The sequence below is a fragment of the Antrostomus carolinensis genome, unplaced genomic scaffold (genome assembly GCF_000700745.2).
Source record: "Antrostomus carolinensis isolate BGI_N321 unplaced genomic scaffold, ASM70074v2 scaffold18326, whole genome shotgun sequence".
Taxonomy (NCBI): domain Eukaryota; kingdom Metazoa; phylum Chordata; class Aves; order Caprimulgiformes; family Caprimulgidae; genus Antrostomus; species Antrostomus carolinensis.
In genome coordinates this window covers 97,613-123,993 of record NW_010322753.1, presented here as the reverse complement: position 1 = coordinate 123,993, position 26,381 = coordinate 97,613, and the positions used below count along the sequence as shown (strand labels likewise).

The following is a 26,381-nucleotide window of genomic DNA, read 5'->3' as shown; positions in this document are numbered from 1 at the left end:
CACTGCAGGATTTTTCCAATTTGTAATTGAGTTTGCTTTGGGGAAGACAAGGGGAAGAGAAAAAAGCCCTGGAACACTGGCGATAGTTGTAGGTCATGCCTGTGACAGCGAGTCAAAAACATGCCTTGGTGATTTCTGCCAGATAGCTGAGGGCTTTGGTTCCCCAGAATTTCAGCTGCTTGCAAGAGATAAAACCAGGTCTTTGGTGAAAAGGGAGGGGAATTTTTATTTTTTTATTTTTTCTCCAAAAAAATTTCCCTGGATAGGAAGGACACCTTGCTTGAAACGCAAGTCTCGGACAGATAAATAGCATTGTCTAAAAAGAGATCCCTGTATCTGGTTTTGTACCCTGGTTTTAAAAGGTATCACTCACGGCACAGAGAAGCATTTGAGGTGTCTGAAAGTACCAGGACATTCAGCAGCTGGAGTTTGCTCACAGCTTTCTCACTCATCCCACTAAAAGTGCCAGAGAAATAAAGCTATTCCTTTGTGTCCTTCCCAAGTGGACAGGAAATACTCCCAGGTGTTCAAGAGCACCAGTCATAGCAGGATGTCTAAAATTCAGGGACTTAGTATCCCTGCCTTTCTTCCTTGAACTTCAGTGCAGTTATATATATCTGTACAGATGAGTGGTTTGATCACCCAAACTGTAGATAACGAAAACCAGGACTGAGAAGTTGGATATGTTCTTCAAGAAGCAGCGTTTTGGGTTGTTTGGTAAGTTTTAATTAACTTCACTGTATTGGTTGTAGTTTTGTGACTTCAACCTGTGGTAGGTGTGAGCCTGTCACAGCTTCTTGTTGGGCATCTTTAGCTGTTTCTGACCTAAGGTGTGTGGTTAATCTTTGAACTGGAGAGATCCTTGGACCAGTCTCCAGTGTGGCAGCCGAGATAACAGCCATTATACGTAGTAATGAATCGTACTGAGCTTCAATTCATACACGTTTTGTAAATGATTAATAGCTGCTTTAGTAAATAATTGTTAACCCTGGCGTGTGTAGTGCCCTGACCTGTACAATGTTTATAACATCTCTGAATAGTTTATTGCCTCCGTATAAACTGCTTATAAATGGAAACTTAGTATGACGTGTGACTAAGCAGAGGAACAGAGGAGGAGAGGGCAGGGTGTTGGGCCTCTGTTACTGGGATCCACTGGATTCCTTTGACGTGGTGGGGATGCGAGGCCCCATGTAGCTCTGTGAGCAGAGGCAGAACATCATCTCCCTTTGCACGTGCGCTGTTCAGCGTACATGAGCTAGAATTTGTCAGAGCCCTTTGGTCTCTAATGCATACGGGATTTATCTTGAGAATACAGATAAGAAGGTATTATGATGACTGGCAGGTGGGAGAAAGTGGAGAAATGCTGCCTGTTTCAGTGCTAGAAGGCACTGGATGGCTCTCAGAGGAGATGTGTTGCATTTCCATTGCTGACTTGGGTGGTGTTGGGAGAGTCAGTTCCTTCCTTTCTTTCTCCAGCCGCTTTGTTTGACGTACCTGGCCACATTACAAGTCATTTAAGGCTGGGGCTGAATCTCATACTCAGTTTGGTCCTCCAGATTCTACCCAAATGTAAATAACCAACAATGTATCAAAATATGAGTAATAAAAATCACAAATATCTTTCAGTATAATTGTGGTAAGCATGTTTTCCTTTATTTTTTCTTTCATCTTTCATTTAATGATGCTTTTGTGTCTGGCTTGAATCACCCACGTTTCCCCCACTCAGATTGGCTTCTGATATGAAGTTTAGCAGCTGGACCTTTTTTAATGTGTTCTCTCTCACTGCTGCACTATGTGAACTTGCAGCTTTTTCTGTGACAGAGAGTTTCTTATGTGACTACGTTAGGCAGGCAGCACTGCAATATCAAACAGACAGAATATCTTATTATCTGGGACTAGGAGAACCTGCAGCACCCCCTGCCCCACCCCTCCAAAAGCTCTATGGGAGCTCTGAGGATACTGCTGTGCTCACCCAGGCATCCTGCCTTTTGTGTCTGTTGTTCCACAGGCCCATTCATGGGACTAAAATTACATAAATATAACATAAGCATAAAAACAGCACGGGATCTCTTCATCAGAAACGAGATGTGTGTGTGATACGATCATGTGAAGACCACATTAGTTTGCTCCTGCAAATGACTCCCTGAGGCCTATTTTTAAAACCTATGGAAAAACATAAAGACAGATACTAGGAGTGTTGTAGAATCATAGAATGGTTTGTGTTGGAAGGGACCTGGAAAGATCATCGAGTCCAAACCCAAAATATATATTACCTTATGTTTCTGCCCTAATCTAAGAGCTGGCATGTGGAGTTAAGAGAGTACAAGGTGAAATCTCTTTTTTTGGTGAGCATCACTTTAGAAAAGTGTGGAAATTTCTGATGTTGCAGGTTGTTACAGTTGTGATGGTGGAAGACAAAGCAGACAGACTCTGGCTTCCTGGTCCAAAGGTAAAATCTGATCAAAATGAGAGTGTGTTTAGAAAAAGTGAATTGGAAACAACAGGTAAAATTCTATAGCCTTTAGTTGGGATTCATCGGCGAAACTCCAGTTTTACAGTTAATCTCACATGATTCTGAAACGAAGTACTCCTGTTGATAACTTGCACGAGTAAGGCCTGTGCCACGAATCTCTGTTGCAATCCTGTGTTAAGGGCTTCCCAAATGGGTTTCTGTTTTTCTGTTGATGTCTTAATTACACAGTATTGTGTCTCCTTCTGTTCTAACAACACGTGATCTGAGAAAAAGGGCCACCTCTCTGCAAAACTTCAAAGTTGGGACCTGAATTTTTGGAGAGAGTGTGCAAATTCTCAACTTTTCAAGCATTTTGGGAGTTCTTGGATACAAAGCATTGTTGGGTGTAGTTTGGTTTGTTCTTCTGTGTGTTGTCCCCCCAAGGCCACCTTCTCTATCTTTCAGTCCAAGTAACTTCTGAGAGTTCCCATGGATGTTTTGTGCTGCATCATATGCACAGTAGAATCTGTGAGCAGCAGAGAGCTGTCAGAATGATGTAGTATCTGTTTTTCCTGGTTCGTTTATGTTCAATAAATACCTGGATTGTTGTGCTGCTGAGTCTTTGGAGAATGGAGACTAGCAAGGAGGGAAGGGTTGTGAGCAATTCTGTGCGCTTTTTTTGGGTGTAGTTTATTTAGCACCTCTGCAAGATTTAACATGATAACTCTTCAAATCTTGGCACACTGCTCAGAGAGGCAGAATGTCATTAAGGTGTGTGGTAAACAGATGTTCCAGTCTTTATAAGCTGCTGGGAAAGTGTGCATCATTCTGGATAAATATGGAAGCAGCTGCAGCTTTGGAAGCTTTAGTTCCCTGAATAAATACTTTGGCCATCAATTCCACTTTGGCAGTTGTGGCTGTGGTGATCTGCAGATACAAGTAAAGCATAGTTCACAGTAATGGGCAATACCTTTTAATAAAGTGACTGATGATGTTAGAAAATATTAACTCTTAGGCAGCTGAGTCCTTCTTTGGATTTATTAATTCTTCACCTGTTGCACCTCGCTGATGAATGGCCGTTACATGGGAGGAATCTTCTCTGTTGGAGGCTTCTGACAGTTGAGTACGTTTTGTGGCATTTTCTTACATCGTCTTGGGAGGGTTTCATAAAAGTGTTGATACAAAATCCAGAAACTTACAGTATTTAGCACATTGTCAAAACTGTCTGAAATTAGGTTAGTGAAAATGAATGTGTATAGAACTCAATGTGATTTTTCTTTTTGGAAGCAAACCATTAGTACCTAGCAGTAATAGATCAGGACAGTTTGCTGTCAAGATTCTCCTGGTAGTGAAGAGGTGTTACGTGCTTTAATACTTGGTGATATACATCTCATTGCTGCAAGATCACCAGAAGATACCTAGAAGTAAGAGTTGCAAAGCTTAACAACAGAGTAATTCAGCAAGATTATTAGAGGAAGATGTTTTGTTTAGGGTATTAATTTTCTGGCTTTTAAACTTGAGACACTTTAGGCAGATGGTTTTCAGAAAATCCGAGTGGCTGAAGCTTTTATGATTATGTTGGATAGCCAAAATTAGCACCTGTCTTTAAACAATTATTTTTTAAAATAAAACATGAAGCGAGCATTCTGCTCAAGATCATGCTAGAAGATTGCAAAATCCAAAACAGAACTCGAGACTCTTGCTTGAGCTCCCAAAAATGTTATGAGACTTAAATGAAAAATACGCGGGGAGGAAAGAAATGCCTCCCCTGGCTGAGTCCTAGGACGTGTTCCGTGCTGCAGCACACAGGCTGAGCTAAGTGGGGATTTCCACCATGAGTAAAACTCCTGCTTCTTGGAGGTGTAATTCAGACTCCTTCATTATCTGATCTCTGGGTTGGTTCATTCTTTTTCTGTGTAGCTGGCTATCTATCATATTTGACGGAGAAATTGCTATGACAAAATGCTAAAAGCTCTTGCTCTGGGCTATTTTTAATCGACTGTGGGTGAAAGATCAGAACACATTTTTGAAGATTTATGTGTCGTATCCTTGTGCTGTGCTGGATAGGATAAATGAGAGTTGACAAACTACAGGACGTGAGATTTAAACCATTGCCCTCTGACACTAAGAGTCATCACAACTGTATGTTATCACATTTATGGTCAGGAGTTAAAGGCTTTGCTCTGAGGGAACCTCGTAGATGCTTAGCAAAGGTACAGAAACACAGCTGTTAGTCTTTAAGCTTCGTTGTGGTGATCAGTAGTTAAATCTCCTCTCAGGCCAGTGTGGATTTTAGTGCAGAATATTTGTAAGCAATCTTTTAAGTCTTCAGGTTGTTTGTGCAGAACAACACATCTCTGTTTCTTGGAAAGGGCGTAGCTAGTTAAAGCTAGTCCAGCTTGAGCAGACTCATCAGTTTTTGCTGATCCTTTAATAGTCCAGTCTTTCAAACTACTTACCAGCTCTAGGATCTCTGTGAACTGTGTCCATTTCTGAAACAAAAGCCCTGATAAAGCAAAAAGGATGTATGAAACACTGGTTTCAAATCAAGTGTGTACTTCAGTGTTCTGCTGAACTAAGCCCCAAATTTCTGCAGTGCATCGTAAGGCAGAAGAATAATAGGGGGAGGATGGATACGTGCAGCTGCTCCTCTGCCTGTTATGACAGATGTCATCTAAAACATTCTCAAGCCTTTTTAGAAAACAGGGAGGAGAGACATGAAGGAGAGAGGGTGAAGCTGGTGGAGCGGAAGGTGAGTTGAAAAGCGATGGCTAAAGAGGAGGACTGAGCTCACTGCAAGTTGAGGCACTGCTCTGGCCAGTCACCGGGCTGGAACCTGTCCCGTGCCATGGGACCACAGTGTTCCATTGTCTGTATTGCTGTCTTGAGTGTTCCAGGCGTGTGTAGCTGACTGTCTGACCCTCCACGTTCAGATACAGGCTCTGTGCAACACTGTTAGTGATGTTCATAATGCAGTGTCTGCTTCCTAAATTATACATCATTATGAGGGGCATATAACCAATTAGTATATGGATTTGTTCTGCATGTGCAAATCTTTTCTTGGGCTAAGGAAGTGTCATACAGAGACTTGGCTGAAGAAAAAAAGAAAACAGTTTAATCTTAAATTGTAATTGTCATCCTCTGGCTAATGATAAGCAATATTACGGCCTGCGTATCAGCTGTAATTAAGCAGTAAGACACAACAAGGTGTATGTTACAGGGAGATAACACGGTGCTTAAGAGCCAGTGACCTGCAAAGCACATTATCTCCCAGCTGCACACGCCCTACCAGTCAGTGTGTACATGTGTGGCAGCAAATCCACCGGCCCCTCTTCCCCCCCTTCATTCTGCTTTCCAAGGTGCAAACATTGTAAAGGATTTTCCTTTTACTTGTTGTGTCATCTGATTTTTAAAACAACTTCCTTTTTATATTAGTTGACTTCTGCACACATAACAAGCCAGTATGAAACATTTGGAGTTACCATTCAGGGGAGTTCCAGGAAATCAGCATCACTTAAAATGAGGCCCTTCAGTGTGCTGTTAGGCAAGGAGGTACAGGGTATGCAGGGAGGGCTTCTCACCGATGATCCCAGCACCAAACTGACAGCAGCTCCAAGAAACACTTTATGTTGTTTTCAAAGATAGCAGAGGGAGCTTTGAGCTGGAACATAGTGTTAGATGGAACTTGTTTCAATGTCAAATTGATTTTTGATTAGAAATAAAGATTGGAAGCGTGAAGCTTGTACTGTTTGTACTAAACATGAAAACCTCTCCTATCAAGGTACCATCGCCCATGTCAGTGTCTTGCATAGACTGACCAATCTGTGACGCTGCAGGAGTGACTGAGTCACAACCAGGGCTGACAGTGTGGCATAAACACTAAAAAATTACCCATGAAGAAAACAAGGGAGTTAAAGCATCCGAGTCCTGTTTCTCTGAGGAGGCGAATGTGTGCTGTCTGTTGTGCAGCATGGGAATCCCAATGTCAAACTGGTGTTGGAGGAGGAAAGCCTGGTGAGAATGAGACCTTCCAAATACTGACAGAAAACGTACAGCGGCATCAGTTTGGCCCTGTTGAGCCCTGTCAGGGTGTTCCTCTGACCAGGGCAGAAGGTCTGCTACAGGCAAGGGAGGTGGTGACAGGCAGAGGTGTGTGACCCTTCCTTGTGACACTCACCTCTCTGAAAAGCTCCTGTTAAGAGGGCCAAGTGCAGGGAGGTTGTGCCAAGCTTTAATGGCATATTCCTGGTGCAGGATGGATGTGTGTTATGATCACAGGCAGATACTGTGGATGTTTAATTTGTGAACAATCACATAAGTGTTCTGAGGCTTATTCCTTCTGTTACCCCTAATGACACTTTGCAGGGCAAAAAACTTTGTTGCTGTTGATCAACAAAATGTCCAATTTAAGCATCATGGACATGAATGAATCTGCTGCCTCTTGGTATTGGGCAGCTACATATAATTGTACAAAATTACTATAAAATGCAGTAGATCAAATGGCTTAATTTTGTTCCTATGTAACAGTCTGTCTCACACTTACTTACTGATGTCTCCCCCCTCCGCAGCCGTACAAACCGAATTCCAGATATCAATTTAGAATGTCACTGTCATCCTTGTAAACAAACTACTGACAGTTTAGAAAAGCAGCAGTAAGCTGGGGCAAGAAAAGTGTCTTATCTGATGTCTTTTAGCCAATAATTCTCAGAACAGAATATGTATTTTTTATTGCTCAGTTTTTTGCTGATATTACCCACTGAAATGAGTAGATATTTAGTGAAGTGCAAGATTTCTGCAGTATGGAAGGACAGTCCTCTTGCAGCCTCAGTTGCACTGTACATTATCAGAAGCAGAGCCTGGTTCTTATGGTTTGAATGGCACTTGGCCCATCTGGATGCTGATTTCAGTTGGATGTCCTAGATATTACTGTAATAAAAATATAAATAAATAAAGTTGGACTTAATATAAGAACAGAGAGACAGGCAGAGGCAGCAGAACAGCTGTCTCTTCCTCAGAGTCCTTCTGCTGGGTGAGACTGTTTCTGATTACAGCTGTAGCACTGTAAATGCCTGCTCCGTGTCTGGTGATAATCCATTCAAAGCAATTACAAGGCATCCGTCACCAGCAGGGTCTGAGCCACAGGCTTCTTATCTGGGAAAATTGATGGAAGAGCAAGGGGGAGAGAGGGGAGAAATCAATGCCTTTCACCAGTGTTATCTGCCAAATTGAATTAAGCAGCATGGGATCCCTGCTTTCCACACTGTGAGAGTTGGAGCTTGAAGAAGCTGTTGATGGTAAGCTCGGGGCAGGTGGGGAGCCGTGCTTTACTGCTGCTCACTTCCCATTTCTTGGGCATCCACTGAGGTCAGTGGGACTCGTGTGTGCAACAGGAGTTCAGAACCAAACACAGAACCGTTAACCTGAGAGCACCAGTTCCACTTGTGACCCTTGTGTCTGCTTGTGCTCTTCATGTGTCGTTCCATGTTCTTTTCTGGTGTAGCCCAAAGGATCTCGGTGCTCACCATGTCCCAGTTTTTACATGTAAAGGGTTGTAGAGAAAGCAGCTGTGATGACATAAGCAAAGACACAATAATTACATCCTTCAGGAGCAGTACTCGTAAAACTCCATTGCTTAAAAATAATGCTTATGTGGAATCTTTTGGCAATGCAGTCGTGCTGCAGAGCATGTATCTGGTACCAAGATCTACTGGAAGTCAGTGGGACTTGAGTTCAGGGGCAGGGGCGATGCTGGCAGAGGTTTTGGGTGGGGTTTTTCAGTGTGCAAGGAAATACAGCACGTTGCTGTGGGTGTTGGTGTTTTGCTTTTGTTGGTGTATCTGCTTCTCTTCACTGAGTTGGAAAGGTAAGTAAAGTAAATTTGACTTCTCTGTGTCGAACTGGTGACTTATTTTGCAAAGCAATGTTGGAATCCTGGAGCCAGATTAGGAGTGCTTAACAGTATCACCATCCGGAAAAGGACGTTTTCCCCTGCTGAGCCCGCAGTCAACATTGCAAAGGCCACCAGCACATCTACGGGGACGGCTGGTAGGTGCTTCCTACTTGGTGTATGAATGTGGATCCATAGAGACAACAGCAGGGAGATTGTCACTGGGGATACTGCAGAAGTGAATCCATTTGTACTGGTTGAATCGGTTTCGTCTGTGGGCTGCATGGCCAGCAGCTTTGTTAAAGCATTGTGTAGTCCCTGTTCGTGTACCTTGGCCACGTAAAGGTGAGGGTTTAATGACATTTTTTTTGACTATTGGCCAATAAAGGAGTTTCTGCAGCTCAAGAGCATCTAGTGTTACAGGTCTAGGAACTGGGTCCTGCTGACAGCACGTTTAGCCACTCCTGTTTCATGAACTCAAAACGCCATCTGGGTAATCTGGGTTTACAAATTTCTATTTGTAAACTTTCTTCCCAAGATAATGATGATCAGCTCATAGTCTTTATGGTGTCTACAGAAATGAGCAGATTTTGGAACAAATCTGACCTCCTTTGAAGCAGTAAAAGCTCGTTTTCCTTTGACCTGTGTAGGTTTCCTCTTGTCCTGCGGGGTTTTTCACTTACAGTTTGTACCTGTGGTAGACACAAGAGTAGGCACTTAAGGGAAGGGCCAGAGGCCTGGGATAGCTGGGCCAGAACAGGCTCTGGGCAAGTTCTTAAGAGCATGAAATTCTCAGGGTTCCAGATTAAGGAGCAGACTCAGCAGAAAACAAATACAAAAGTAAATCCAAAAAGATGAGACAGAAAACCCACAGATACTGAACAGAACAATTCAACTAAATCCGTTCCGCGCCGAGCTCTGTGGAAACTTCTTTCCCTCCCAAATGAAAGTGTGTGGGAATTTGCATTGCAGTCAGGTAAACTTACAGTGTGCATAAGCCATCTCATAAAAATTCCACTGGAGTGTACGTCACACAGCTGTGTTTTATTAGATTTGTGCTCTCTTCCTACTGACAGTGCCTTTGTAACTGCATTACTCACATATCATCATTAACTCTGACACTCCTGGGTTTTTACTGCTTCCCTGGTTCCTATCAGCTTCTCCAGGTTTTATTCCTTCCTCGCAGATGTGCCAAGATGTATTTCTTTAATATCTTTTCAGCAAATGAACGTGGGAGCACATAAAAAGTATGGTTTGGATACCATGGGCAGTAACAAGGGCTCTCACAATTTCTGCCAAAAAAATCCCTCTCAAACTCTGCTCTGCTGGCCTGTGTGAGGTTCTCCCTCGGCTCCGTCTGTCGGGTGTGACCGAGGGATGCAGGGTGCTGCTTACAGAGAATGGAGGTGACCGAGGTGCGGCTGAGCTGTTGTTTAATCCTGGTCTGGATGTTTTGTAGCTGTTTCTTTCAGGAGTGCTCCATACAAGTGTGTTAATTTGCTGTGCATGTACCATGTTCGTAGTGAGCAGCTCTGGCAGCATCTGCCTGTGGGCTTTGGCTTGGTTTTTAGTTTTTTGGGACTTTTTTTCCTGGTGGATGAATAACAGAAATTATTGACAAGGAGACTTTTTACTTCAGGCCTCGGGAAATTTGATTTGATTTGAAAGGGATGGTGGCCAGTGGGGTGGGAGGTGAAAACAGGTTACAGCCCATCGGTTGACGGGGAATGTACATACCTGTAGGACTCCCTGCAGTGTAGAAAGTGTATTTATTTCAATTGTAGCAACAACGTGACAGCCAGTGTGTGCAGAAACATTTCCTCCAGTACTGATCCCTTCTCGTAGTTTAAACTGAGTGTAGAAGGAGAGAGTATTGTGTTGATACTCAATGAATCAGTGCAGCAGCAACGTGAACGCACTTCTGGTTTTGGAGGCACTCAGAGTGTTTGACTGAGGGGGTTCATACCCGATTCCTGGTGTTTTGGTTCTTATATTAAGTAAATTAAAGTTATTCTGGCAGAATTAACTACAATTTTCAAAGCCCGGTTGTTCCCTTAATCACAAGCACACAACAGCTCTGACTGGTCTTTCTTAGCAGTGTGTCTGTCTTACCTCTGCAGAGGAGTCAGCAGCTCAGCCTGCTTTTGTCCAGGTGGCAGAAACAGGAAATCAAGCAGCCCCTCAGAAATCCAGGCTGCACCGAGTCAGAAATGTGAAGTAGAGATTTTTTTTTTAAGCTGTTTGATCATTCTCTGGCTTTTCCACTGTTTTACGAGGGCATGTTAAGAAATGTACCAGAGCTGTGGAAATTCTGCAGCCGTTTCTCAGAAAACCATGAGAGAATTACTTTAACAAATGTTTCCATCTTCTGCTTTTTGCATTTTTCCCCTCTTGTATTTCTTTTTCTTTGACCTGGTACAAACTTTTATGTGTTTACAGTTCTCCCTACTCAAAAGAAATTTCACGTTGTTGTTAGAATTTCATTGTCTGCATCACTTCCAATTAAATTCCTTTCTCCTTACAGTATTGTCACATGTAGACCTGAAATGACTGTTTAAATGATACCTTGGAGAGGTTTGTTCCTGGGCTGGCTGGGAATCAGGGTGAAGAAGGTGCTGCTGTAGCTCTCAGCCGCAGGTTGTTAATGTCCCTCAGCCATTGGCGGTGAGGAGGCAGATTTTTTGGGTTTGGTTCTCCAGAAAAGAGAAAACGTGGCAGGAAATCTGAGCTTCCCGCCAACATCCAAGAGAATTTGATGCTGCTTCCAGCTAGAGACACCACGGGGTTTGTGACAGTGTCACTGCTGTGTGTGTGTAGCAGCCTTGCTGCAAGTTTGTGGTGTTTTACTCAGAATTTAGAAGTCCTGGCTGTTGTACCAGCACCTTCTCAGCTGCCTGGACAGTCTCTGGAGCTTGCCCGTCCCAAATGATTTTCTGTAAGCACAGAAAACTCAAGAAAGGTGCCATGGCCAGTTATTTTTTTTCTGGACAAACAATTTTATTTTAGGTAATGCGTCTATACACTGTACATTCAGTCACTGTGGTATATAAGCATAGCTATTTTCATACATAATCTCATAAAGTCCTTTATTTTACAATATTATCTGCTTCGAGGGGAGGGGATGTGGAAAAGGGGGTGGAAAAGGACTATCAAGGTACACAGCGAAATAGATAAATATGCCAAGCTTTTTTCTTATTTTTTTTTAAATCAGGCATTTATAAACAAGAAAGCATACATTACTTACATAAAAATAGTTCTAGAATAGTAGAGTAAGTCATAATATTGTCATTAGCAGCAGCATAGGAGAGACCAGGATAACAAAAATGTGCTGAAATGCTATTGGCTATTATAAATGTAAAGATTTATTTTTCTTCAATTGAAAAAATGTCATTTCTGTGAGTTCTTTTGATTTAAAAAAAAAACCCAAACAAAACAACAACCAAACCAACAAAAAAACTTCTCTCTAAAACACATGGATTGATGTGAGGGCAGAATGGAAAGAAAATCAACCTTTTGGTAATAAAATACTTTACAGTGAAAATAAGGACAAATAAAATGCAAAATGATGGAGAAAAGGTTAACCCACATTTAAAACTTGCAAAAAGATTTTGTTTTGTTTTTTCCTAACAGACAGCAAAGGTTCTTTTTAGTTAAAAACACAACTCATAAAACAAGACAACTACCAGGTAAGAAAGAGTTTTGAAAAAGTAAACACCATATACACTTATAATACAACAGTGTAAAATGAAAAAAAGTATTTACATGTTGAATTTACTTTTAACTTTTTTTTTTTTTACATTGGCTAGTTCTGTTTGAAAAGCAGAATATTCTGTATACTAGTTAGCTGCTCCGTAGATATGAATGTTATTGCTGTTGGTTTTTTTTTTTCCCTTCGTTAAGTCTTCTTTCAGTAATAGAAACAATGAGTAATTAAACTGAATATACAAGTATTAAGTAATATAGTTTTAAGTACAGGGAGAGTCAACAGCCTGTATGAAACACCTCTTCTCCCTTTGAACTTGTTAAAGGAAACCAAAGAGCAGATGAAATGGGAAGATGGGACGTTACAGTTCCTCCACTCCAGGCTGGAGTGCCAATGGAATGCAGCAGGGACGCACCAAGGAGCGGACAGAGAAGCGCTTCCCTCTGACGGTGACGGCTGCGCCACAGAAATTACACACACAACTCACCTGTGCCACAGAAATTACACACACAACAACTCCTGCACCTCCAGCACCTTCCCTAGTTTTAATTTTATTTTCCCCCCAGTTTGACAGCCCTTTTCCAGAGCTGCTGTCTCTGTGGCTTCTGACAATTTGAATATAAACTACAGGCACAGGAGTTCTGACTTGGAAATCATGATTTCTGCCGAATATATCATTTAAGATTTTATTGTTAAAATGTATTTAGGAAAGACAAAATGATTTAAGATGGACTCTTATCCTGTAAACTTCTGGTGATGAACTGCTGGTGTGGGATGTTTGTTCTCAGTCTTCTTGCACCTTATTTAATCTTAATGATTTTAACCCTTCATTTATGGACATATTTTTACTAGGATGTTTTTACTGCTAGGGCTCAAATACTGGAGAGTCGTCACCTCAAACACTGTGAGGTTTATTTGTCACTTATTACACTTTATGGAATTACCATCACACGGCAAAAGTGGAAACTGTGGCTTTGGAACAATAGTTGTGACTTCATTTTGGGGACTGGTCTCGGGTTTGTTTGTTTTAAATCTTATCCCGTTTACGTGTGCAGCACAGGTGATGCTGGTTGCTTGACAAGACTATTTACTATTGCTAAGACTATTTACTGTTTTGTTTTTTTCCTTTGAAAAAAATGCAGATTTCATTAATTTTGGAGGATAAAAGCATTGTATGCGCAGAAGAAATTGAGGCGTGAGTCAGCGTGCTTCCCTAGACACACAGGAACGAAAACCCACGTCACGTGCTGCAGGTAAGTGGCCACTTTTCCTGTGACAAAACAGGACACGTTGCCATTTTTCACTGAGTCATCAGGGGAAAGACACAATCAAAGATCAGGAGAAAAAAAACCCAAAGAAACAAAATCTGAAGGTTCCAAGAAGCTGAGAGTGGGAGTGGGAATTCGTTTGTTCTATGTGTAATTTCTTAGCAGGGCAGTAAAGCACAGCGTACGAGACTTCTGAAATGCACAATGATCAACTACAGCTACAATTATTTAGTTTCCCTTGAAGAAATAAGTGAATAATACAGCTCTGGAAATCATAAGGCTGAGAACATTTTTATGCATACTGCATAACAAAATAAACCCTTTACATAAGACAGTAATAATGCCCATTAATGAATATACGTATGGCAGAGACTTTAATTCCATGCATATGATTTAATAATCGCAGAAAAAAACATACAAAGAAGCAAAAAAAAAAAAACAAAACAAAACCACATTAAAAAAACCTGCTTAAGCATAATCAAAATTCCTTTTGCATTGCACTTTAGAAGAGGAGATCTGTGTCTAGACTCAGTCTCCAGCATCCCAAACACACAAGGGCCACCCCCTGTATAAACGGACAGCGTCGTCTCATCTACTTGGTGTCACTGGTTCTTGCTCCCAACAGTTTTACATTGTCCCAGTAATTCTACTCCTTTCATATTTCTTCTTTTTTTTTGTACCTAAAACATATATATGAACTTCTCTGTTAATGCTCACAGTTATTATAATGGTTTCAAGCAAACAGCTTTTGTTTAAAAAAAAAATAAAAATAAAAATCTCAATGTACTGTAAGTAAATACTGTAATTTTAGGATTGGAAGCCGCTTTCTCTCTACTGGGAAATAATTTTTAAGGTTACATAGTTTGCATTACTGTCCAAAAGCAACTAAAGATTACTGGAAATAGTTTCTTTGTTTAGAATAAATTTCTGTGTATGATGATGCATAGGGTTTAGGAATTTTTTTTTTTTTTCCTTTTTCTTTTTATTCTTTAAGGTAAAAAAAGTGTCAGCATTGCCTATATAAGATGCTGAGAGGAAAAATGAGCTGGAAGGCACATCTGCAGCCCCAGATCACATTTTCACTTCATGCTGATACGCTTGAGTGTCTGAGAGGTGAGTGTTCGTGGGTGAAAATAACTTTTCTCTTGTTCAGTAAAGCACCAACTCTATTTGTTAAGCACGTCTGGGAGCGTCTCTACTGCTTCCCAACTTCTGGTAGGTACAAAGCCACACAAAACAGCTTTAAAACTCGACCAGCAGTGCACTGGTCTGGTGAATTCATATTTGGTAGCACTCTATACCTGCTGAGTCCTCATTTTGCATAAATGTAAATGATGATGCAAGGTGTCACATGGTGGAAAACTGGGTCGATGATTTTCCCATCTGTTAGGCAGGGTAGAACCTAGAATGCTCAACTTGTAAACTTCAGAAATATGGAATAAAATGCAGAGTAAGATTCTGACAAAGTGCAGTTTTTTAAAAAAAATAAAAATCAACAACAACAACAACACCAACAATAAGACAAAGTGATGGCATGCTGCATTTTTATTCCAGGGCTGCGGCTTGGATCCCAAAATTAAAGTAATTCATTTTTTTAAAAACAAAAAAGTTTGTTTGTTTGTTTGTTTTTTTAAAGATGTAGGCTTATTCACAGCAGCAAAAGTGTTGGTTTTTCTTTTCTGTAGTATCCGCTAACGCGATGTTGCACTCTCCTTGGGCACAGAAATCCTGACTGACAGTTCATAATAAAAGCAGGTCAATACTGAATTTATGGTAAGATGGTGCAACAAAGATGAGTTTTCCAGAAAACTGAAAGCTGAAGTAAAGATTTCAGAATGACTTTGAAACACACATGTCTTCTGCTTTATTTCTCAACCACCTTCACAGATCATCCATTTCCTTCCTTTATTTCCTTCTTTCTTTTCCTAAAGCTGAAGTGCTCTTGGATGAAGCGAGTCTCTCGAACACATCGTTAATGAAGACGTCTTTAGAAAGATGGGGTGATTTGCAAACACTGAAGTCTGTAAGGCTGGGTTTGTAACTCCGAAGCACACACACCTCTTCCCATCCCCATTCCCTCCCGCCCCTTTACAATCCTGTATCTTCCTTTCTTCTTGTGTTCAGGACAGGAAATGAAGAGAATTCTTTCTAAGGAAAAAAATCAACTTGGAAAAGCACTCTGAAATTCGCATACAACCACATGACGGGATTAAAACTGCGATGGCTTCCTAGATGGCTGGAAAACTGCTAATGAAATGGCATCATCACCAGAGGGGCTTCTACCAAGAGAACCCCAAAGCCTAGAACAAGTCATTAAAAATTGTGCATCGAAGGTGTTTTTTTTTTTTTTTGTTTTGCTTTTAAAGGTTCATTATAAAAATCTCGTTAATTTTTTAATACCAAGTCTGTGTACTGAATTATTTTTAAATAGCTTATAAGAAAAGTTTGTTTGTTTTTAAATTCCAAAATGTTCCAACAGGCAGAAGGGCAACAAAAAAACACTGCCATGCTCGCCTTTTACTCTGGTTTTAGTTGGACGATGCTGCTTGCTTGGAGTTTGCCAGTAGAAAATTTGCTGTGGACTTAAAAGTATTTTGTTTATAAACACTTTGTGTTTTAGAGGCACAGTAAGATGTTGTGCTATATGGATTGGAAAAAAAAGAGGCGTAATTCAGTGCTTCTGTTATAAAGAGTAACATTTGCCTTCCAACTAATAAGAATCCATATTCATAGGTCTGTGTGCCGAGACACAACTACTCACACATGCACTTACACACGTACCCCACGCATCCTCCCTTACTGTGCATCTAGGTCATTCTGTCTGTGTCTGAGCTGCCGGGCGCTGGGTCAGTTCTCCATGGTGCTCGTCGTGCTCTCACTGCTGCCCTGACTGCTCGCTTTAGGCCACAGTTGTTCCTGAAGTTCCTTGACTACCTTTTCCAAGTGTTCTCGAGCCTCCCGTTCATGCATCAGGTCAGCTCGGAGCTGCTCCCTGTCAGCCTCTGCATGCTGAAGCTTAACCTGGAGGTCCTCAATCTAGAGAGAAGCAGATGCAGAAAATACATTAATTTTAATATTCCAGTTCCGCTGTGATTTTGTAGCCATTACCACAGACTAGGACCTTAGTGCGCGGTGAGGAGAGTAACAAACGCACCTGCTTCCAGACCTAAAACTATCAAAGCTGAGGTGAGGAGGGAATTCCATTTTCCCTCCTTTTCCCATAGGCTGCTGTACAAGGAGGCAAGTGCACTGCAGGAACTGTTAGCTTGGAAATTCTTAAATATTTCTGGTGGCTTCAATTCCAGAAAAACAGAACTTAAACCACGCCTGTGATTCCTTCAGGCAGACAGCAGTTCAGCAAAGTAAACTACCAGCTCAGGTACAGCAACTGACTTTCAGATCTTTTACAATGGTTATTGATCCGAGTGACCAGAAACACAGTTGCCTGTGTAAAAGGCCTGTGATTAATATCTTTATATTATGTGAATATAAATTATAGAGCTATAGATGAATGTCCAAGAAAAGCAATTGTAGAACCATTCTATCTTTCACACTAAATGTGAGGAACAAGATCTGAGGAAGCAAGATGGGCACAGAGGATGTGAAGGGACAGTGTAGAGAGCGAGGGGACTGGGAATCTGGCTGTGAGGCCTCTGAGAGCAGAAACTCTCCAAGTAACAGTGCAAATTAGCACCATTTCAGCTCCTCAATAAGAAGCTGCCCTTTGCGGGGCAGGAACAGGACTGAACTGGTCCTAATTTGCTGTAACTTTGCACAGAAATGGACTTGAACAAATCCAGGACCCAGGTGGCCTTAAGAGAGATCACTGGTGGAGGTCTACCAGTGTTTCCAGCTTACAGCAAGAGACACAGCTGGCCTCAGCCTCCCCAGAGTCCAGCTAACTATTTGTTACTTACTGGTAACAAAGGCAGAGAAAAGCCCCAGGATTCAAGGGTGTAAATATCAGACAAACGGCACTGGCTTGAAAGAGCTGTTTTAGCCTGGCAGTGAGCAAACACTGCCATGTAACAAAGGAAAGCAAACCGCCTGCGTGTGTGTGGGGCTAAAGTGAAGGCTGCCCCGCCACCCCCTCTGTCTTTGGATCCCAGAATTAAGGCAAGAAAAAGAAAGGCACAAAGCACACAGAGTCAGGCAGGAGCTATTAACTGTCTAAAAAGATACTTACACCCCAGACTTGTCTTATTTCCTCTCTTGCTTGCCTGATGCTGTTTCTCGCAGACTAAGCCTGTCTAGAGAATTTTGGTTTCCTCAAAAATAGCAAGAAGTGAGGAACACAATGTGACAAACTTCCTCTGTGCACTCCAAATTAAAGATAAAATTCTGTATAAAGCTTTCGTGTAAAATTTCTTCCATGGCTTAAGTTCTTAAGTCATGACTACTGACATCTTGTAAAATTCAGACTTTGAAGTTACTTAAGGTATTTTTCTATTAAAAGCCGTGCAGAATCTCTGAGGTCATTGCTAAATAAAGCAGCTATTCCAGACCCTGAGCCACTTCTTGCCAGGTGGTATTAATAATAATTAATATTAATAAACTAATAGAGCTTTACTGCATTTGGGGGTTAATGAGTGTCCTGCTGCTGCACTCTGTGTACATACAACTGGACGCTGCAGTTGCTACTGCAGATTTGCCATCAGTGTCTTTAGGAAAGACAAACCTGCAGAATATTCAGCTGCTGGAGCCTCATATTAGGAAACCTCATGTGTTCCCAAGGAGGGAATGTATGAGGAGACTGGAAATCCACGTTGTCAGACAGGTGACTGCATGTGACAGCGAGGGAGGACACACCTGCAGATCTGCAAAGCTGTTTGCTGCGTGTGGCCTTCGCTCTCCCTGCACTTGCTCTACCCTGGCTTTTTTTTTGCTCCAGTGGAAGTCAACTGCCGGCACCGCCCAGCGCAGCAGCTCGCAATCTGGTTGTGTTTAGTCTGGACACCTCTTATCAGTGAGACATCCTGTGATGCTAGAGAGGAAGCCCACATCATTTCCTGCTGCTGGTCTCCTGGTTAGACACGTCTCATAGTGGTACAAGTGGACCACTCCCCTTCCCGTTATTGAGAGCGTGGGGTGAGCAGCGTTTCTGATGGCCAGTGCTGTTTCTTTTCCCTTTTCCCCCCTCCCTTAAAGTGCCCACACCAAATACTCGCGGCTCACGCTTCAGGTGTAACAACACGCTCATGAAGCCGGGAGGGATTTTTTGGTCGAAGGCTTAAAGCATCCATGTTGCTTGTAACAACACGTTCCTGCATTCCTAGAACTTTCCCTGAGCTCTAACTGGAAGTCTTGTCTTAGACCTGGCAGTTTGTGCTTCTCGTGCTCTACAACTGTGAACATCCCTCCTTCCCAGCACTGCACTTGGTTTCTTCTTTGTCTTATAAATAGTTCCTGTAGATCTAGGCTGATCTTCAAGGAGAAGCACTATTAGAGAAAGTGGCTCTGCGTAATATTTACAGTGTTGAAATGGATCCCTCTGTGCTGGCAGTGCCAGCAGAGAATGAGTGGAACTGAGATAATGTCCAGCCTTTGTCTTACTTCTCTGAAATGGCGATTTTCAGCTGACAAATGTGCCAATTTCTGGGCAGAACTGTGGGACCGGTGGGGCGGGAGCGCAGGCGAGTTGCTAACACCGTGCGTTAGGACTCGGGCTGTCAAGTGGCGCGATGGGGACGCAGATTTTATATCGCTAGGAGCTGGACTTGTATAAAATCAGACAGAACAAGGCCATCAGAGGACAGACGGACACTTGAACTAACCCTGACAAGTGCCAAAACAGCAAAGCTGACTTATAGCTGTGACGGCGCCCGCGTTCGGCTCTTACCTGGGCTGAGTACTTGGCGCGGAGCCTGCCCGCTTCGCAGCCCTTGTCGCACACCCGGATCTGCCTGGCTTGTTCCAGTTCCCTCTTCAGTCGTATCCGAGACTCGTTGGCTTCCTTCATTTTCTTCTCATTCTCGGCTCTCAGACGTTCAATCTCTTTCCTTAAGTTGCGCTTCGCCTCTGTTGCTTCTCTCAGTTTCTCTTTCTTGGCCACTCTGAGGAACTCCAGCTCCTAGAACACAAAAGCAGTTAACGTGTGAGAACTGAGGAGCAGGGACAAGGAAACAGACCTGTGAAGGGAGCGACCCAAACTCAGTTCTCAGCTTCTGTTGGTGATGACCAAGGCTCACGTCTCACCCTCATTCTGAACTCTGCACAAGCATTTCTCCTTTAAATCCACACGAGATCCTATGCTCAAGTTACCCTGAATTCTTGGATTATAAAACACTACACGCTACAGCCACATTTTGCTTTGTCAAGCAAAATAGCTGTGACCATCTGTGACTGAATAAAGATGAACTGCAGTTGGAGAGAGCAACCAGCAATGTGCTCTACACTGGCTCCAAGTTTCAAACCAACCAAGGGCACTGCCTGTGTGGTAACTGGAGACGCTGAAGATACAGGACGTTACGATACGTGCAGGTTGTGAATCCCCCTGTGTACAGCAAAGCTGAACCAGCACCTTTACTGCTCGCTGAAGAGATTCTGTGCAGCTCCATTTTATCGAGCCCCCAAAAAACCCACTTTAAGGTGAGGATAAGAAAAAAAACCCAATTGTGCATGTTCTTTCTAACTCCAGGCAGTTCTGTGGTGCTAAAGGTAAGGGCTGTGTAGGCCCAAGTCTCCTGGCAACCAGCCAGTGGACTGCTCTGTCACCATCACACCACATGGGAAACTCCAGCCTAAAACCTGAAGCTCCATCAAACCCACGCTTTGCTCTGGCAATTGCCACTCTCACTGTCCAGGTTCTTAACAGGAGCTGCTACCTGGAAATCTCAAATCCAAGAGAGCACCATAACAGTGATAATGACTAAGAACCTAAAGGTACAAAGGGAGAAACTCCTAAGTTTTAAAGAAGCTGCTATGTAAGACATGATCATAAGCACAAAATGGGGCTCACTAAAGGTCTGTCTCCTAAATGGTTAAATTAGAAACTCAAGTTTGATTTCCCCCCCAGAAGCAGCATTTCCTCTGTCAGAGTCAAACCCTCACAGCAACGTGTTTCTGTTAAGTAACGCTGCAGTCAGGTCATGGGAAATTCACTCTTTTGACAATCTCACTTCCCAGCCAGGCCATTGTTAGCCCGGCCTTCCCTCTGGAAGCCGGGACATGGAACTGGAAACCCACAGCTGCGCTAATGGAAACTGATGGCCAGATACCACATTCCCTCTCGCTCTGACATGCTGCTTGATTTAATGCTCAACACTCCATCCCGCCTCAGCAACTCCTGCTTTAAGTACACACTGTGTATTTAGTTCAGGTATTTAGAAATTAGCTTTAAATATATTTTACTTAGAAATATTTAACTTTTAAATCCATAAAATAAAACATTTACTGAAACACCAGGGAATAAAGTGATTTGCTCAGGGTGACAATGAAGAAGCAGCTCAGTTGAGATGACGGCTCTTGGCTGCTCTTCTCCAGGACCTGGATCTGCAGCTGGTACAGAACAGCCGCCTTCACGTGAGGGCGCCCAGCACAGAAACCAGCTGGAGAAATGTGAGTTGGCCAACTTCTGTTAAAATTCTAATTGTGATCAAATCTACACACTTAATACAAAGAAACACTCGTTGAAGCACAGCTGATGGAAAGCTGAACAAAGATGTGAGGTTCAGCTCTTCATCAGAGCTTCAGCAAGTGTCTCTGTGTCCCAGGAACTCCCTCCCTGAGCTGGGCAATGGCAGCATTTTTGCCAATCTCTTAACGCTACAGATAAAGCTGCTGTAAGGACAGAAATGTTTCTAGTTCAGTGAAATGAAAACAAAACAAACTGTGCTGGACTAGAAGATTTTGTCAGTAATGAAAAGATGTTGATTTTGGTAACCATGGATTTAGACCCTAAGGCAAAACCAGGTGGCAAGCTTTAAAAAGTAGGAACGGTTCCTGCACACTTTGGTTTCCTGGCTGACTTTACGGGCAGAGCCCCAGCAGAGACTGTGCCTATTTGGGAAAAACTGAGGCTTTTTTTTTTTTTACAGGGACCATCCAATGGTTTCTACCTGGACGAGCATTTGCAGGCAGTGGTAAGAGAAAGCTGCGTGGGACCAGTACCTGATGGAGACTGCGTTTGGCTTGCAAGGCAGCATTGAGCTTCTCTTCCTGCTTCACTCTCATCTTAACAACTTCATGGAGGAATTTTTCTTTGGCTTCTTTTGTATCTAGGCCACTGTCCAGGGCCTGCCTTAGGTGCTCCAGCTCAGCTTCCAACCCGCTGCTGTGAGAGTCAGAATGTGTCGCAACCTCGTATGAACTGCTGACGGGGACTGGGGCTTGCATCCCAGGTGAGCTCATGTCCTTTGCAGAGCTGGATGAAGTAAAGGATGGGGAGGAGAGCGAGGATAAGGAGGAGGTGACTGAAAAATAGAAACATCAAAAATTAATTAAAAAATGTCTTTAAACTGATGTAACTCAAAATATGCTGAGGGCCTTTTGTACAGAGGAGATACTCAATATTCAATTAAAATCATGGAAGAAAGAAAATACTTGTTTTATACTTTCATACTTGAAATGTGATGAAAATGCAAACCTGACTGACTTGAGGGACCACCTGCATCCTGTCCCCTGCACAACACTGCTCTAATGAAAGACTTGAGGGTAGTGGGCACCTGGGGTTCAGGTGCTTCGTGCAGGTCAATGCACATCCCTCTTCCAGGAAACCTTCCCCACAATGTATGTCCCACTCCTGGTTTTCATGACATGAGGATTCCCGAATCGTATTTAAACACCCCACAGGTTGAACAGCCAACTCCTGGGGATCACTCAGGAAAATCCAGCACAAATAAACCAAAATAAAGGCAGGTACAGCTCTCACTTACATTCTTCCCTGGTTTCTACTTCAATTTCTGCTTCTGATTCCTTCTCCTCTTCAGTGGCAGTAACTGCCGCCGCAGTGGCCGCTGGTTCCGGGACAGCCGGGTTCTCTGCAGCCAGTTTTCTTTTCCGTGGCTGGACGGTGCTCAGCGGCTCACTGCTCCGCGATACCACTGTGGCACAGGGGGGGTTGCTGACAATTTTCTGTTGAGCTGGAGGTGCAAGTGCCACGTTGGGGGCCACAGCGTTCTCAAAGCTTTTGTAGGAGTAAAAGCTGTTTCAGAGGGGGAGGCAAAAGGAAGGAGAAACCAGTCACATTCTTGGCTTTAAAACACTTCCCAATCCACATGTTACACTGAAACTGCAAGACACTTAGGGAATGACAGTGGAGTTCCACTGATTTACACCAGCCTATGGATTTGCTTCACATTCTGCACTCATTTAAACACAGAGATGATTTATACAGCTCCTCTCCATCCAGTTCAGGAGGGATCAAATTCAAAGTGCCACATATTCGATCAGTGCCAAAGAGAGATCATCTCCCAGACTCTAAAAATTATAACGATGTTTCATCGTGATCTTCACGCATGATTGTTGTACTTAACTGCACAGTTTTACTTCTGCCTACCCACAAATGTTTTGTAAACTTGGAAACGGCACTTCCCTAAGAAAGGCCACGGGAGTGCAGAAAGTATCTCATGTTTTGACCCAGCGTGTATCTGAGCGCACGGATGTAAAACCACCGTTAACAAACCCCAACAAATCTGTGTTAAAGGACAGTCATGCTGTAATGTCAAACACACAGAATTCTGCAAACAACGTAGCCAAGACTGTCCCTGCAACTCCAATTCAGCATCTACTACATCGTGTCTCTTCAGTCATATATTAAAATTTCTCCTGAACTTGTTGAAGGTGGGTTTTTTTCCCAAGACTTAAATTGGCCAAATTTCTCACAGGGCTACCAAAGGCACACTATTTAGCTCTTCTCTCCCTGCCTCACTGAAGTGTGTATTAAAGCAAGGACATGCTGGGATGCTTTCTCCTTTTTCTTTTTCTTTTTCTTTTTCTTTTTCTTTTTCTTTTTCTTTTTCTTTTTCTTTTTCTTTTTTCTTTTTAAATCAATCCCCACAGCTTCTAAGAAACTTGTTCGTGAGGGCAGTAAAATATGTTCTCCATAACGCTCCCTGAAAACACCTGGTCACTTTAGTCAAACTTTCCAAAGAAACCATTACCCTCAGGCAGAAATCTGGCACCAAGATTCTGCAGACTGAACAGTTCAAGTCTGGCAAAGGAACGTGTGATCGCCCTGACACCTTCCGTTCTGTGACACCAGTGGTCCCACCTCATAGGGTGGTGACTCATTCTTGTACCAGTTTAATTATGTTCCTCTCCAAGAGCAGAATCTGGCCCGTAACATCAGCTTTCTGATGGGTTTCACCAGTTGAGGAGTCCTGTGCAGGCTCTCCAGCCCCGTGTGCTCTGCCCTGACACCCCAGGACCAGTGGCACCAACAGAGAACGGGGCAGCCTGTGCTGTCCCCTCGGCCCTTCGCCTTCCTACGGCACTGTCTGCACAGGAGGCAGCTGCCTGGAAATAGCTGGCTGGTCCCCGAGCACCTGCCCTGAGAGAGTCACTCCATCTTCTGTTAAACAGTGAAGCCTGAGAACTTCTGATGACTGTACTCCAAAATCATCCTCAGTTCTTAGAAGCAGCCTTCACTGCAGGCTTCGACGGCACATTTCACCTACAAAAACCTACTGAATGAATCCTCAAAGTATCGGTTCCTCTTTTTGTTTCCCTTCTGCAAATTAAAACACTGCAGCTGCAAATGCTTCTCAGTCTGATACTAGTGGGCTGACTGAATGAATTAAAAAGCCACCAGCTAACAGCACAAGGGAACAAACAGAAAGCAACTTGCTGTCACATCCATCTCCATGGCTGCTCCACTCTCCCTTCAGTTCGTGTCTCCTTACCTGTCTCGGATCAGCGTGGGGAGATGGGTTGAGAGCTCTTTCTCATTGGCCGATACAGCAGGGGACCAGGGCCGGAAAGCGGAGAGACGCTGACGGGGATGGACACAGCCAATACTCTGGGAAGGAAAAATAAGTAAATACAAACAATCTTTTAAACTGTAAATCACCATGGAGAGCTAGTGATGCTCCTCACACATCTGTTAGTGCTAAAACTACTCCCCTGCTGGCCAGGACCTGCTCGTTTAGTAGATTCCCCTGGAAGAGTGAACTGGACGAAGGTAAAGCCCCACGTTTTTTCTTTGCCAGTAAATTCAATGTAGTTGCAGAAACCACAAAAGGCTCCTGAGTCTTTCAGGATTCTGGTACCTCAAAGGCGTGAAGGAATTGTGTGCTTCACTGTCACAATCAAGGTCAGTCAACACTAGAAGATGGCAAGGAAACTGGGAGGACTATCTAGCTCAATGTTTACTAGGAATAGGGTAGAAATGTTATTAATTTAGAAAACCTGGGCAAGTTATTTTGCTCATTTTCTCTTCTGGTGTCCATAGAGGGATGCTACATGCTAATTTGATCTCTCTCTGGATTACAAAATACTCAGCAATCACCTTATTAGATGAACTGGATAAGGACCGTAACCAACTGGACTGTTTTTCCTTCTCAGTAGAAGCTGGAGATTGGGAAGCAGAGTCATCTATTTTGGGCTTTTTGGAAGCAGGAGGATCTGAAGAGACCTGAAACAAAGACAGACAGGAAAAATCAAAGACAGAATTACTCATTTTGCAATCATCTTAGAAACAGGTTATAAGGCAAAAGCAAATTTTGTATTTAAAAGAAAGAAACACTGAGGTTTTTTCTGCATTTTTAAACCCAAGGAAAAACAAAGGAGTGCAAACAAGGGCTGGACACAAACTATGACATAATGCAGCTCCACTCCTTCATTTAAAGTACTTCGATAAAGCATAGATGGTGCAGGAGTGATAGGCAGTGAAATAAGTGAGACATTCACACCATGTTGCAGAGAACTATCTGCCTTTTATTATTTTTGCATGCAGAAAGGTAAGGTTTAATGTGGTTGCTGAACTGGAAAGATTATTTTAAACGAGAACAGAACAGACTTTGTTATTCTGTTTGCAGTGGTTGTTATGCCGATGACTTCACTACCCCACAGCTGCAGTGGATTCTGGGGGTGCTGCCAAAAGCTGCTTTGCCTTTTCCACAAGTGGCTCAGCTTGGCCCATAAATCATCCTCAAGCATAAGAAAGCCCTTTGGCAAGCAAAACCCCTTTCCTTCAACACTGTGAAGGAATAAAATTCCTATAGTCCCAGCGTGGCTTGCAAAAAAATTGGTAACTACTGGTTTAACTGGTGCAGTGGGGATACCAGCTTGAAGCCCTGCCAGTACAAACACGTCTATCAGCAGGGAGGGAGAAGGTTCTGGACCTTATGCTGCATCACGACTAGAAATAATAAGAGAAACATACCACCTCTGTTTCTATGGCTTTTTCTTTCTTTTCTGGAACTCTGAACTCTCCACATTCCCATTCAGGCTGGTTGTGAGTGAGGTGGCAGAACCACGCTGCAGGAACTAGTCCTGGCTCGTATTTGCATTGAATTTTTTCATCCTTACACCTTACTGTGATTTTTGTGGGCAAACAAGTATTTACACAGGTGTGTCTGTCAAACACAGGCATGGCAACATTTGGAGAGCCTGAAAAGCTTCAAAACCAGGTCTGTTTGCCAATGAAAGGATCTTACTTGCCAGTGTCTTGTGTTCTGAAAATCAGTCCCCTTCAGGGCATCTGGAATGGGGAACTCAGAGCCTGCTTCTCCAAATGATTATTCACTCCTGAAAATTGTGATCTAAATGGCTTTACTGCCGAGCAGAGGAGGAGCTGGAAGCAGTGTTGTTACAATGCACTTCTCCAGACTCCCAACCCAACAGCTCTGGAACTAGAGCAAGGCCATCCCCTCCTCACACCTTCATTAGGAGGAACTTCTGACCTCGTGGCCACCACCAGTCTCCTGCTCTCATGGCAGCAGGGCAGAGCCATGGCTCCAGCCCATGACTATCTAGCTCGTGCTGGCAGCACACACCACTCTTACTGCTCCTGCAGCCCAGTCTGCACAGTAACATCATCAAACCAAGTCTGGAGGTTTCAGCAAAGCATTCCCTGGCACTCTGGAGCTTGGGGCAGCTTTCCATATGCAGCAGATGAAGAAGAATGACATG

General features: G+C 43.1%; 1 protein-coding gene across 1 annotated transcript in view; it reads right to left on the bottom strand.

Annotated features, from left to right (window-relative positions):
• Positions 1-16,157: 16,157 nt before the first annotated feature.
• SKI (SKI proto-oncogene) overlaps positions 16,158-26,381 on the bottom strand; it is a 107,182-nt gene continuing 96,958 nt past the window's right edge. Inside the window, exons 2-7 of the mRNA XM_010170364.1 lie at positions 24,757-24,882; positions 24,152-24,267; positions 22,184-22,452; positions 21,420-21,721; positions 19,150-19,380; positions 16,158-16,346 (exon numbers count right to left, since the gene is read on the bottom strand). Coding sequence (XP_010168666.1) covers positions 16,158-16,346; positions 19,150-19,380; positions 21,420-21,721; positions 22,184-22,452; positions 24,152-24,267; positions 24,757-24,882 — 1,233 coding nt within the window. The remainder of the gene's footprint in view (positions 16,347-19,149; positions 19,381-21,419; positions 21,722-22,183; positions 22,453-24,151; positions 24,268-24,756; positions 24,883-26,381) is intronic.